Here is a 14,581-nt window from a genome sequence, read left to right on the forward strand (position 1 = left end):
ACGGGGCCACGCTCTCGGCGCGAAATAAGACCAGCCTCTCCGGCGCCGGAGCCTTCGAAGCGCGCGCAAGTCGTAGAACGCGCTAACGGCTGATTGTCGGCAGAGTACAGTTGGTAGATTAGTTTCGCGCTTTGGCCAACGGTACATCGCTGCGCTGTTCACCATTTCTCTGCGGCGCGCCTCATTGCCGCTGTCGCTTTGAGAAGTTCAGCGCTATGAACAAAACTAAACGTAGGTATCGAGTATTAGCAGCAAAGCATCTTGTAGTGAACGCTTATTGAGGCGGCCTGCAACCGTTCTTTTAATGCGCTGTCACGGAGCGCTTTCGCCATGAGTTATTACTTTGTGCTTAGAAGTGCGCGGACGCAAGTTTCATCTGCGAGGGCACTATATATTCCTTGCGTGAGCACCGCGGCGCATAATCCCTAGGATCGCGCAGTCGGTGCACACTGACATATTGCTTCAGGCGCCGGATAATGTTGGATCGCGTTTGTGCTCGGTCGAAGAATCGTGCATGAGCACATATTACTGGTTAATATTGAGACTAGCGCTAGATTATCACCTGGCACTGTTCGTGTTACGCGCATCGTATCTTGTTTCGGGTGCACTAATTCGTGTTTACCAACTGCTTGTGTAGCCGCGAAAAGTACGTGAGTGAATAATAATTCATGGCAGTAATACTGCCGATAGGACGTGGCTCAACTCACGCAGGCATCTCTGGTATTTTCTCTACCACCGATGGAATCCCACAAAGCAGCTTCAGAGAGATATATGAATATATATATCCAGCTGCAAGGAGAGCAAAACTGCAACTGCATGGCTGTGTAAACGGGCAGCGCCCTTCTAATTGTTAGCGCCTTTGCATCCAAGCGCTCGGCCAGTGGTATATCTTCATTTGCATAGCCTGTCATGCCGTTTATTTCGCTTGTTTTACCCTATCCCAAGTTAGCCATGAGCGCATTGCCCAGCATTCAGTCCCTCAAAAGACGTCTGGTGTGTTTGCTTTTACTGATGGGCTTCACGTTAATTCTTGGGTCATCTGACCATCTCAGTGCGCGCAGCCATCCCAGTCAAGTAATTGGTAGCATTAGTTTTCGAGAGCCGAGGGTATACGAAAAAGCGTTAACTCTTACAAAAAAATCTTTCATTTTCTGCATTGTAAAGGTTACTCTCTCTCACTAGTAGGCCTTTGGCTTTAATTTGATGTCTGTCGCTGCCATCACATGCAATAAACTTAGCGAAACTAATTGCATTGAAATTAATTTTAGATGTCGGTTCTATATTGATCCTCGCTTCTCTCCTGCAGTGGCAACCTTCTCCAGGCTTACTACAAATGACCTTTTAGTGGCCACGACAAAGATTAGCCTTTTGGTTCGGAACGAGTCGAACATAACCGTGTGGGGTGCTCCCGGTTAACAGAAGCTCATTGTGATGTCTTCACAAACCAGGTGAGCTGTTTCAAACACTTTATCTCACACTTTTCTTAGATACCTGCTAAGCTTGTTTGCATCTTAGGATAATACATATCAGGAGTAGGTGTTCGCAGCGTTTTTGTTCTCAACGGCCACCTTTGACTATGAATTTAATGAAGCTGAACTGCTAGCTCTGAAGTATTTTTCCCCTCACTTTTAGTAGCAAACAGTGCAAGTGTGTGCAATTTCTATTGCGACCACAGCAAATAGTTAAATTGATGGACGCTGTACCTTCAGTGTTGCACCTTCTGTACTTGTGTGTAAAGCAGTTGCAGATTATATAACAGCATTGTAGTAAGCTCTGCTTAAAGAAAGTTTGGAAAGGTGAGATATAGAAAGCGCAGCACTCTTTATGAGCTACCATTTGCAACAATGTTCATGACGCAAAATTTGATGCTAATTTCTGTGAAATATTTAATTCGTTGCTGTTGCAGGGGTCCAGTCCACCAAAGTGCCCCGTAACATTCAGAATGACGTACAAGTGCAGCATATGTCAAGCAGTTGCCATTACTTTGCCTCAGTTCTTGAAGCATGCATCACTGCACAAAATGAAAGCAGCCTTCACATTCGCTGTCCTTTCTCTGACTGCTGCAGAGCGTTTAGGAAAGTGAGCTCGTTGAAGAGCCATATATTTAGATGTCACAAGCGTGATGGCATTCCAGCGGCTGTGGTAACTTGCAGGAGCGTGTCACTGACCTGCACCATTGATACATGTATTCAGACATGCCAAGATCTTAAGTCCTTATTGAGTCATCTGAAAAGGCATATCACTGAAGGCAAAGAATGTTTCATGCCCCTTTGTTGCTTGTTCACGAATGTTTGCAAACAAGTCCACATTTTCGTCCCATATTTCACGATGTCACAGGCATGCTTTTCAACCAGGTGTGTGCGAGTCATATTTGGAGGGCATCTATACAGTACGGCACATGGGAGCACAAGCTAATCTACAAACGGAGACTCATAGTGCTGACTTCGAGACATGTGCATCTGAGGAACAAAATAATGAAGACTGCAACTCGGAGGTTTATGGAAGCAAACGAGAGGTGGCTGAAGGTGTCATGCACCAAGAATCTCTACGTACTGATATAACAGATGCTTTCGGACGTTTCTATCTGCGTCTCCTTTCGGACAGTTTTGTGCCATCAAGAACAGTTCAAGTCATTTCTGAGGCAATTTGTGATCTCCATAGCAACAATCTTGACCATATGGCTGATGCACTAAAAATGAAGTTGAGAGATGCGGGCTTTGAACGAGGATTTCATTGAGCTGGCCGTCAAGAGTATGCTTGAAAGCGATGTTATTGTCGGCCTGCACAGCAACAGCGGAGCTTTTCGCAGTGCTTACTCTCGCAGGGAGTATTTTCAGAGCAAATTTTAATTATGTGCAGCCAGTAGCTGTGCGTCTGGGAAAAAATAAAAACAATCAAGATGCTCACTTTCATTATGTCCCAATAATTGAAACCATGAAATCACTGCTAAGCGATAACTCAGTTCAAGAGCAGTGTGTTAACCTGGATGTTCATGAACCAGGTGTGTTTAAGGATTGACCGATGGGAATGTCTTTCAGTCGATAACACTGTTTCAGGATCACCCCACGGCTTTGCGCTTGATTCTTTTTCAAGATGCTTTTGAAGTGGTAAATCCTCTGGGTTCAGCAAAAAAGAAGCACAAGATCCTAGCTGTGTATCTGTTGCTTGGAAACCTACGTTCTTGGAATAGAAGTCGTACCTGTGCAGTTCAGTTAGTGCTGCTTTGTAAAGAAAGTGACCTTTTGTTCTTCGGACAGGAGAAGGTGTTTGCTTCATTGATTAGTGACATCAAAAAGCTGGAAGCTGGCTGCATGTTAGTTGACAGCGTTCCCACATATGGCACTGTGGTGGCAATTCTGGGCGACAACCTAGGCAGTCACACTATTGGTGGATTCATGGAAAATTTCAGCACAGCTGAATACATCTGCAGATTCTGTTCAGTAAAGCGTGAAAATATGTTTGAGAAAAACATTTTTCACACCAGTGAGCTACGAAATGAAGTGAACTACAATGAGGCACTAAAGAAGCTCCAGGATGACTCTACCCTTCCTTCATGCAAAGGCGTTAAATTTGATTCTCTGTTTAACGGCCTAAAATACTTTCACGTTTGTGCTCCTGGGCTCCCTCCATGTTTAGCGCATGACCTGTTTGAAGGTGTCGTATCTTATGACCTTGCGTTGATGCTAGAATATTTCATCACCATGCAGCGATGGTTGTCTGTTGAAGAACTGAATAAGCGGATTCTCTCGTTCAAGTTCAAAAGAGTAGACGTGAACGACCAGCCAGCTGAGGTTTCTAAAACATTTAAAAAGCTGAGTGGACATGCAATCCAGAACTGGAATATGCTGCGGTTCTTACCCTGCTTTCTTCATGACAAGGTCTGCAGAAATGACCCAGTATGGGAGCTAGTATTGATGCTCACTGAACTTGTTCAGTTGGCATGTGCTCCGGCAATAAATATGGCCGTGGTAATGAGACTGAAAGATTTGATAGAAGATTACATTGCCCGGAGAACTGAGCTTTTCCCTGGTACTCCTCTGAAACCGAAGCACCATACATGGTTCACTACCCCTATCTGATTACTCAGTTTGGACCGCTTATTTGGTTATGGACTATGCGTTGCGAAAGCAAGCATGGCTATTTTCGCAAGTGCATAAGAAGTGCCCAGAACTTCAAGAACATCACATTAACACTTGCTGAAAAACACCAGCTTCTTCAGGCGTTCAGGGGGAGTACTTGCCGCTTTGAAAGAGACTTAGTGGTTGACTCCACATTTCTTTTTTGCCCTAGTTTGTTCAGTATGGAAGTTCAAGAAGCCATAAAGGCCTGTGGACTACTAGGAAAAGAATTGCATTGCACATACCAAGTTGAATACAGGGGCACCAAGTACAGCAAAGACATGTTTGTAATTTTGGGTCGTGAGGAAAGCAGACTAGTGTTTGGCCGGATCATTTTTATTTTATTGCTAGACAACAAAGTCTGTTTTCTTGTACGTGTGACTTGTTCTGTTTTGGAACCTATGATGATGATATATTTGTTGCCGGGTCCAGAATCTGGGGCACTGAAGTGCATTTCCGTTCAGGACCTTCAAGATTACTATCCGCTTGAGTCATATGTTGTTGGCCATCCAAAAGTCACAGTCATTGCACTGAAGCATGCTGTTTTAGATCATTGCTGATTTTTTTTTTTCAGCTCGGAGGACTTCATGTCACTTGTACAGGAGTGGCTTCCAGCACTCAGCGAGGAAGACCTCACAACAATTGGTCGGAAACTGCAGGAGTTGGGAGTAAAATGTGCAGAACATTTCAGATATCTACAAGAATCAGACTTAAACTTCTTAGCCCCTGTGCAAAGGCGCATTCTGCTTGAGAAATTTCAGACCATCAGAGCTGCTCCTGTCCCATCAGGCCCAAGTGGCACTTGTGCTACAGTGACTTCAGATGCTAACTCACAGCTAGATGAATGGGCTGAGAAATTTTGCATTCCTTGGGAAATGTTTCCACCACGCTTGCTTCAAGCATGCAAAGCACAAGAAAGGGCTACAAAAGCTGATCTGAACCAGATGGTGAGAATGCTAAGTTCTCTCATCTTGGATAAGCATTCAGTGCCTGGCAGACGGAACCTGAGAATAATTGCAGCAAAACTTGTGTCAGTGTATCCTTCAACATTTCAGGATTTGTTAGAGGGTACAGTTGTTGGCACAGGAGTTGAGACGTTAATGTGGAAGCTCGAAAACTGCATCAACAACAAGAAGAGACCAATTGCGCATAAGCTGCCTGCGGAAATTGATGACCCAGACTCATTCCAGCCACGTCCACGATCTAGACGTGACTCCTACGGTTGCCTAGCATGGCAACCAGAGCTGCCAAGTGGAGAAAATATGTTGGCACAACGGGAGAAGCAGCAGCAGCTCCTTTGTGAGCATGCTAAAATGTACCCCAACAAGCAACTTGTCTGTCGTTTGATGATAGAGACGTATGCATCTCAAAGACTGACCATTAATCACTCAAGGAGTGTGACAGAGGTTAAAAAAAACTGGCCATTTTTGTTTACTGAGGACTGTCTTCTTGAGCATTCCAAGGAGCTACTTGGTAGTGAGGTTTGCCAAAGACTTGATGCTAGCATGGAAATTGTTGGGCTTCGTGTATATCGCTATGCTTACAGTCAGATAAAACGGCCAAAGGTGAAGAAATGTCTCGAAGAAATAGAACAAGCAAAGAACCGTCTGAAGAGTGTGACACCAGAGCATGAAGGTGCACCTGTTCTCCTCCTTGCCCTGCTTGACGAGGATGAAGAGCTCATCTACAAGACCGTTGAGGCAAGCTTAAAATTTTCCCTTCCTCTCCCATTTGGCAGAAAAGTGCTTGTGCATGCAGAATTCAGATGTTCATTGCATTTGTGTATAAAAAAGTCCACTTACCATGACTGCATTATTTTACCGGCAGTATGTTACCTCAATGTATTTCAGATGGTGATGTTTAAAATCTGTCATACATTTTGCAATCTTTTTGATCTTTGCACATCATATGTTTGTTCATGCTAGACTGCTCTGAGACTTTCGGAGTAGGTATCGGGAAAAATGCAGTAGAATGGCTTTAATATATAGTCTTTAGAACTATTCTCGCGAAATTGTCCAAGGCCTCATCCTACAGAATATTCGGCGTTGGCGAGGTCAATGCAAAATCACAAACACGTATCTGGCTCTACACTGATTGGTCGGTGAATTCTGTGGTGTCACGAGGCTGCATGAAATGACTTGGCAGGACCAGCCAGCTCATTTGAAGTCATTGAGATGGCAGGTCGAAATTGGGTGTCGTGCCCTCTGCAACCTTTGGATTCCTCTTGAAAGAAGCTGCTCCTAAGGCACATCCGTATACGGCTTGGTTAAAGGGGGGCTTCATATCTTTCTAGTCTCGCGGACTATAACTTATGACTATATGCTAATGAGTATGCGCGAGATGATGTAGCAGCGTAAATTAAGGGATTATTGAGTAGAAAAGTGCATGCCATGTATGCGAACGAGGGTCCGCAGATAGGAGACGTTAATGTGATTGCACAATATTCTTTAGAGCCCATTAGGAGTCGCCCAAACTTTGGTGGTGACAAACTTTACATAAAAGAATATCTGCTTAGTCTACCTTAGTAACAGATATGTTTGCGACTGCAACCATTAAACGTTTCCGTACTCTTTAACGACATTGTTCTCGGCCCGATTCCATGTGTTAATGCAGCTAACAAAGTCAGTCTTCAGAACTGTTTTGTCTCTTGCATGCGGTTTATCTTGTCATTTTTTATAATATTACAGTTGGCATGCAATGGAGGAGTAATTACTTAAAATCTCGCAAGTACAACCACACGGCTACTCAGGAAAGTGCAGCGTTCATGCGAACTTCGCATTTGAATAGAAATTGGTCCCAGTCGCATATCTGAACCCAGAATCTTCATCGATTGGTCGTCGGTCTCACTCATGCCCCGTACCTTTGTTCGTTGGGTGCTTGACAGACGCAGCCATGCTAACAGCTGCTACGTCCAAATATGCTGCATATCTCGCCATGGTTGAACAAGATTTTGAAATGAGTAGAAACGCAATTGCTTTGCATAGTGTATGATCGTGTACATTTGAACACGAGTTGCCACAATCTCATTTTCATTTCATACAGCATGATATTAGTTTTTAATGCCTTCCATCTGTCTTGCTATCCTCATTTTGCAGGAGACCGCCCATGACGATGACCTAGGAGACATGCCCTTGACGCCCATAATATGTATGAAAGGTTAGATTTTGGAATCGTTCAGCGTCTCATAAAGCACTGATGTTTGTTTGTTGTCTTTTTTTTAGGACCGGGTCTTTTTGAGGCAGAAATGTTCACTGTCTGTGTGGATGGTGTTGCTCTATTGACTACTCAGCGGGCCGCAGCTTTCAAAGCCATGTTTCTTTTATACTTTGTCCTTAACATCGAGTATCCACCTGAAGTGGCTTTGACATTGGAGTTTGTGCAGAGGTGAGGGCTTATCCCCCTTATTTTTCCTAATATATGTTTGCGTTAACCTGTTGCACTTCTTACAGTTCCAGATATTTTAGAGTCATAGCTGGTTACCTTTATGCCTTTACAGAAGGAGGGGGAGAAACGTTTTAAAAATTGTGGTTTCTAGTGATTTTGACCGATTACGGACCGCGAAAGAACGGGCTGTTTTGGGAAGTGCTGGAAATATTTTTAGTATTGTTTTTTCCACTGTCTTGCTATAACATATTGCAAATTGAGCTATCAGGGATTAACTAAGGTTTTCCTAAAACTGAAGTTGGAAGCGCTTAAGCGTAAAAGGACCACGAAATACCAGAATATTCAAGATGCCATACATTTTCTCCTCTTCGAGACAAAAACAGTTGGCAGACTTATCCACAACCTTACTGATTTCTTGTACCCGTATTCAACCCCCAAGAGAAGATTCATGAAAATCTTGAAAAACGAATTTACTTAGCATTTACTGTAAGGAACAGTATGCATCTAATTTTCTTCTATTCGTAGCAAAGCTTGTAGTTTTCTATCGGAGCTTTCACGGCTCATCGTGTGGGTGTTTAGTTGAGGGGCAGTGTAGGAGTGCAAGCTTGCTAGGCGGCGAAAGATAACACGCGTAACTAACAGGCGCAAGCTGGCAGCCGATATGGCCGGGCACTGATTTCTCACAGGGTTTGTGACATATTGCGATCAGATAACCTGTCCATATTGGTACGAGCTGCTCATCCAGGCTTTTAACCTAAAGTGGCAAGGTGAAGGGGATCGAACCTTCCAGGACCCTTGCATCCCGAGTCAGACACTTTACCTCTAGGCAATGCAGCCGCGATTGTATGGTTTGGTTAAAGCAGGGCTCTATGTCCACATTGGGCTGTACTTCACGTAACGTTTTAGCTTGCGACTGCATGCTAATGGGTATGTGCGAGATAAGAGGCGGATATGAAGGATGCGGATTGGATTTGTAAAGGAGTATGGGCTAGAGCAGCTGGCAGATAGGAACCTTTAACGCTGTCATGTCATATCCTTAAGAAAGGGAAAATAGGCAACCACCTGTTTGTAGCACGAAGCCACAAATAAATCCGTACGGATTTCTCAGAAATTTAAGCTTCTTAGTTGCCGAAAATTTCGTTCAAAAGAAAAAACTGGCGTGGCACTTGTACCTCGCTCTCCAAAAATGATTTTTTTCTTTTATGTTAACAGCATTATAGTCAGCCATTTTGATCATTTCTCGTGATTTGTTTCATCTATGCTTCAGACAGCATCTAAGCTTTCGGAGTACACATTATTAGCCCGGTGGCATTTTTAGTTCATTAATATCGACTCTTGGTTTCTTCAAGGGCAATCGCGGGAATCAACCCAGAAAGAAGCACAAAGGCACGGCGAACATCAAAGAAGCAGTATTATCTGTCCCCAAAGGTGGCTGCCCTGGCGAATGCCCTGGATCAGTACAAGTTCTGATCTTGTGTTTGAGCTTTAATAAAAAGTAAAATTTAGAAGTTCATACCGTTGCCTTCAAATTCATTAGTGAATATGAAACACTGGTTTTAATGCTAGCACCATGCTTGCCCAATTGCTGCTGCATGCTTTTGCAGATAATGGCACATAAACTATACAAGTATGCAAGTGTTAGTCAAAATATGTACTGAGTTTAGGAGAGAACAAAACACATTTTCTCTGCAGGATAACAATCCAACATGTAAACAAAATAAAATTGTGATTGCAAAATAATTCTTTTAACACCAGATATGCAAGGCAGAGAAAATTTGTGTAGAATTACAGAAAAAGCATTAAAAGAAATATTGTGTGCGATTACAACAATAGTATGTTATTTGAACTCTGATTTAGGGAGGAAGAATTTCTGTAGGATAACAGAAAAAGCATTAACAGAAGGATTGCGTGAAAATGCAAAAAGCGTGTTTTCGCCCCCCCCCCTTCTTTCTCTAGTTAAGCCTGCCTAAAGTTGTGCTCGTGTCCACTTTTCAGGCTCGGATGCCTGGACAATGGCCTTGGCTGGTTTGTGTATCACTACAATCGCCGGTAGCTACACCATCACTTACCAGGTGGCGTCCGAGGTCTTCCCTACCGTTGTCCGTGGGCGAGCGGTGCAGCTGCAACGTCTTCTAGGGGACCTCGGAGGACTCGTGGGAATGCAAGTGGCGGCATTGGTGAGATTGTGATGGTGCGCTGAGCATGGGGGAAGTTAGAATCACTCTAAAAGGGACGTTAAGCTGTAGCAAGGGCTCCGAATAAGAATATGCTACTTCTATCGGTATTCGGGCCAGGATAGCCTGATAACGGCATAGGAACTAGTCTATAATAACCCAACTCGTTTTATCTCACATTTATAATAGAACTACGAGCAGTACTTCTATGAAACATAATCTTAGTACTCCTTTGCGGTCGGTTACACGTCTTGCACTCTTTATAGGCGTTATCATCAACGTGTTGATCACTTTCGTAATGTTGGGACCTATCCATATAACAAAAATCATTTTAGATGCGAAGCAGCTCTTTGACTCACGTGTGTAACGCCGTACGTTACGTGCGTCCGTACGAATGCGCCGCAACGCGTTCTCCTCGCCGTAGGTGTTGGAGCGTTGCCAAGTGGGTCACGCCACAGCTGGGCGTTGACGTCACGCTCCCCTCGCACGCTTCCCTCGCAGATGCGCGCTGACGTCTCTCTCTCCCTCACCCGCAGCATGCTCGCCGCAGCGCCCGCAGCTGCCGGCTGCTCCGCCCGCTCGCAACACCTCTGAACGTGTCACTTCTCTCTCGCTTCACCCTCTCCACCGCCCGCAACGCTCGACCGCACGTCGAGTGGAAACACTCTTTCGGCTGGTTTATCTGCGATGGAGAGGACGCCGGCAGACGCGGTAGCTTCACCCTCGACCGACGCTACACCGAGTTTCGCTCCAAACCGTTCTTCCAGCACCCGCGTCGACGCCCGTTTCAACCGGGTCAACGCCGTGCGCACCGCTGCTGCTTCGCATCCAATCAGGGTTCCCTTCGGCGAGATGGTCCAAGTTTTTTTTCCAGCCTTTTTCTTTCCTTGCTCATATATAGATTAGAACCACGTTTCCGTTAATGTTCTAAATATTATTAATAACCGCCTTTCTCGTGAAGCTTCAGTTAACATTGCATAATGGAGGAATTTCTCGAATTTTCTGTCTGCGTTCTATTTGTTTTAGCAGCTAGAAAGGAACTTCTTGTATCTTACAATGTGATTTGTTCATATTAATCACTGCATTTTGTTTAATCACGGTGTGCCATATTTTTTTTATCCCTCCTCTTTATTATGCCTCTGGACTTGAGGGCACAACAAATAAACAGAATAACAAAACGCAGATGCTCGTGCATACTCAAACAGAAGCTAAAACAGTGCCAGCTGTTCTGTAAGCATAACTACAGAAGTAACTGCACTTTCGAAATTTCCCTTTAGCCGCCAACGTAGCACATCCGCTTTACTTGCGTGCGCTCCAAACGTGCGTAGTTTGTCGTAAAAGTGAGCCCAATCCGCCCGGAACTCTGGCAGCTGCATGCCTATAAAACATGCCAATCAGTGCTACGTAACTCTAAGATTAACTTGAAGTACTTCCACAATCGCATTCTTCGTACTTCATGACCCCGTGACAATACTGTTAAGACCAATATGTTAAGGCGTTTATTTGACAGCACTCAGCGACAACACGCAATGGCGACAGTCAGGTCAAAGCACGGACTCTCAGCGCGAGCGGAGTTCTTTCAGGGGGAGCCGAAGAAAAGGCGACTCACTAGGAGGCGCTGGAGAGCGCAACCCATTACTAACTTCCAAGGCTTCGCTACAATACATTCATCTACGCATTTTGCCTGTATTGTATACTGCCCTGATGTCTGTCGGCGTCAACTGTAGACAAGCCTTCGCCCATAAATTTATAATGTAGCTCGAACTCACGCACTCAAGCTCAAGTAGTGGAGGTAATGTGGGAAAATTTGTCATTCAGTTCAAATGCAGTCGTCAAATGCGCGACACTGCCACACAACATTCATTTCATTGATTTTTCTTTTCCCGCGGATTACAGGCCGAATGGGATCGGAACATTCCTGTGACAGTGATTGGTGCTATCTCGTTGGTGGCCTCTGCACTGGCGTTCTTCCTTCCGGACACAGTGCACCTGGCGTTGCCACAGACGCTCGACGACGGAGAACGTCTGGGCGACGATAGAGGCCTCTGCTTCTGCCCCTTGTCATTTCCGAGGAGTTCGAGGAGGCGGGTCACCCAGCACAATGGAGAACTTTGTCACCAGGAAGACGTTGTTGGCGAGAACGAACACGAAAGCGTGGCGTAGTTTGGATACATAGGCGTACGCAGGGTTCTCCATTACGGAGGGGGCGGGGCAAAGTTTTTCAGCCACCCCTCCTGGATGAGTCCTAAAGGAAATAAGCTTCGCAATGGATGCACAAATGAAAATGAAGTAATGATCACAACAGCCTGCTTTTGGTCCTCGGCTTTCCGGGGGTAAAAATGGGAAGTACACAGTTCTTGGAATGAGACATCGGGGGTCCTCGGCCGCCATTGTCGTTAAAAGCTTGCATGACCATAACCCTGCCCATTAAACAGTGAAGGGGCAGGTCCGATTGATTAAAGACATGGGGCTGACCTGACGCCCCCCTAAGTTACGGGGGAAGGTGGTCTGCCCCCCGCACCCCTTCCCCGTGGGCACGCCTATGTATGGAGACAGCACGGAGCGCGCCACCTGAGAAGGTACCGTTGAAACGGCCACAATAAATAAATAAATAAATAAATAAATAAATAAATAAATAAATAAATAAATTCGACACAGCGGCACACTTTAGAAATAGCGGTAACAGCGCGTCATCTGAATATTTCAGTTGGTACCACTACAGCAGATCAATCAATCAATCAATCAATCAATCAATCAATCAATCAATCAATCAATCAATCAATCAATCAATCAATCAATCAATCAATGTTTACAAACTGAGGACGGCGAGAAGAAAGCAGCTCCTTCGTGTCGCTTGACTGACCTTGACACCAAACGATCAGCGGTAGCAAATAATACGCGTGAGAGATTGTGAAAGACACGCTTACAAATACATATTTAGGTCCGATAATAATAGAAAATCCAAATTGTATGCTGACGAATCGCGGGGGTTTAAAATACGAAATTCTGTACGAGAGGCTTTGAGCAAAACTACATTCATGGCAACCCCTATCACTGGAGGAGAAATATTGAGTGAACTTGCAACATATCGCTGCACGCGTAACAGTGCAACTTTCGGAGGAGTACGAGATGCCAAAAAATTGATAAATCAGATGATGATTTTAATAATATATTGTCACGTGGTCATGACGGTGAATAAGGAAGCAGGCAGGCTGTTAAAGACGAAACTCTTTATTGGGCAAACTTGTGCCTAGGAAATGAAAAGTCGAAGTGCAAGCAACACAACGCTGTACACTGATAGCGGCAATCACAGGCCGCGGCCTCGGTAATCTGATCAACGGTAAAGCGCGTCGGCAGTTTATACATGTGGCATCGAAGATTCCAGCGCTATCGCTGGTGACCGCGTCAGTTCCCGAATAAGCTCTATTGTACGCGTTGTGCGCGCATTCTTACCGGAGGGTTCCCAAACATTCGGGCTCGGTTTGCGCAAGGCAGTGCCTACAAGTCTAATGGGCCGATTACACAAAAATATAGAAAGAAGCGTGCGTGGCAATATTGTATAAAATGATATAAGTTATTTTAAACCCTTGTTCTTTTTCCAGCTTATAGCAAATGTTCTCTTTACGTGTTTTCTTTTATTTTCATGCTTCTCTGGCTCTTGTCCCAGTAAGCGATATACTTGAAATGTGTATACTCAAGAGAGATCTCATTCGGCAACCGCCCAAGAGTATATACTATATATCTCTCAAACATTAGTGTTGTGTCAACGATTTATGTTGAATAAACATTTATTTATGTTCTAGCACGCCAGCTTCGTGTACGCGAATGAGCCCGTGCTTGTTTTCCCAATTATCGTTTTGAACATGAACATTATGTGCAGAACTAACATGGCAGCGAGAGCAGCCGAAGGCGCAGCATACAGACGCAAAGGTCTCTCTAAATACAGCTCGTAATAATTTTTTTTGAAGGGCAATCTGCTAGTGATTTCTTCAGGAATGTTTTTAAAGACTCTGATAAACATTAAATGTTACATTTATTAAATTTATTACTTTCATCAGGATCGTCGACAGGGCACCGGGAGAGGCAATCGGCGTCCTGGTGCAAGCGACCAGATTTGTACACGACCGAGTAAGAAAATTCCTGCAGACGCAAAGCCCAGCGACCAAGGCGCCCTGAGGGATCTTTGAGGGAGTTCAGCCAGCAGAGCGCGTGGTGGTCGGTAACTACCGAAAATGGGCGTCCATAGAGGTATGGCCTGAATTTCGCGACCGCCCAAACGAGAGCCAAGCACTCGCGCTCTGTTATGGAATAATTGCGTTCAGGGGCTGATAGCAGGCGGCTGGCGTAGGCAATAACGCAGTCATGGCCACGTTGTCGTTGAGCTAGCACTGCGCCGATGCCATGGCCACTTGCATCCGTACGGATCTCAGTAGGGGCAGCAGAGTCAAAGTGGGCCAAAATCGGAGGAGTAGTGAGGAGCGCGATGAGATTGGAGAACGCAGAGGCCTCTTCTGAGCTCCATGAAAACGGGACGTCTTGTTTGAGGAGCTGCGTAAGGGGTCTCGCTATGTCTGCAAAATTTTTCACAAAGCGTCGGAAGTAAGAGCATAGTCCGAGAAAGCTGCGAACATCCTTTGCAGATCGTGGTACAGGAAAGTTTTTGACTGCGCTAATTTTGGCTGGGTGTGGTTGTACGCCGTTAGCGTCTACTAAATGGCCAAGTACTGTAATTTGGTGACGGCCAAAGTGACACTTGGACGAGTTCAGCTGCAGGCCAGCGCGACGGAAGACGGCTGACAGGCGCTCTATATGAGTCTCAAATGTAGGTGAAAAAACAACGACATCGTCCAAGTAGCACAAACAGGTGGACCATTTAAAGCCTCTGAGCAGAGAGTCCATCATTCG

At 45.0% G+C, this 14,581-nt stretch overlaps 2 protein-coding genes across 2 annotated transcripts in view; both read left to right on the forward strand.

Moving 5' to 3' along the window:
* Nucleotides 1-11,839, forward strand: part of LOC119386142 (solute carrier family 22 member 7-like) — a 47,832-nt gene extending 35,993 nt beyond the window's left edge. The window contains exons 8-9 of the mRNA XM_049414230.1: nucleotides 9,498-9,679; nucleotides 11,573-11,839. Coding sequence (XP_049270187.1) covers nucleotides 9,498-9,679; nucleotides 11,573-11,839 — 449 coding nt within the window. The remainder of the gene's footprint in view (nucleotides 1-9,497; nucleotides 9,680-11,572) is intronic.
* LOC119385184 (uncharacterized) lies at nucleotides 5,557-8,972 on the forward strand. The gene is made up of 4 exons (XM_049413681.1): nucleotides 5,557-5,818; nucleotides 7,214-7,274; nucleotides 7,340-7,502; nucleotides 8,852-8,972. The coding sequence occupies exons 1-4, from the start codon at nucleotides 5,624-5,626 to the stop codon at nucleotides 8,970-8,972; spliced, it is 540 nt and encodes a 179-aa protein (XP_049269638.1). The 5' UTR covers nucleotides 5,557-5,623.
* Nucleotides 11,840-14,581: the final 2,742 nt, after the last annotated feature.

The sequence above is a fragment of the Rhipicephalus sanguineus genome, chromosome 3 (genome assembly GCF_013339695.2).
Source record: "Rhipicephalus sanguineus isolate Rsan-2018 chromosome 3, BIME_Rsan_1.4, whole genome shotgun sequence".
Taxonomy (NCBI): domain Eukaryota; kingdom Metazoa; phylum Arthropoda; class Arachnida; order Ixodida; family Ixodidae; genus Rhipicephalus; species Rhipicephalus sanguineus.

Bases quoted from the DNA above. Each gene is read 5' to 3' on its own strand.
- LOC119385184 (XM_049413681.1), top strand. From the start codon at position 5,624: ATGGAAATTGTTGGGCTTCGTGTATATCGCTATGCTTACAGTCAGATA. The intron at 7,275-7,339 runs GTTAGATTTTGG...TCTTTTTTTTAG, and splicing joins GCCCATAATATGTATGAAAG to GACCGGGTCTTTTTGAGGCA. The intron at 7,503-8,851 runs GTGAGGGCTTAT...GGTTTCTTCAAG, and splicing joins ACATTGGAGTTTGTGCAGAG to GGCAATCGCGGGAATCAACC.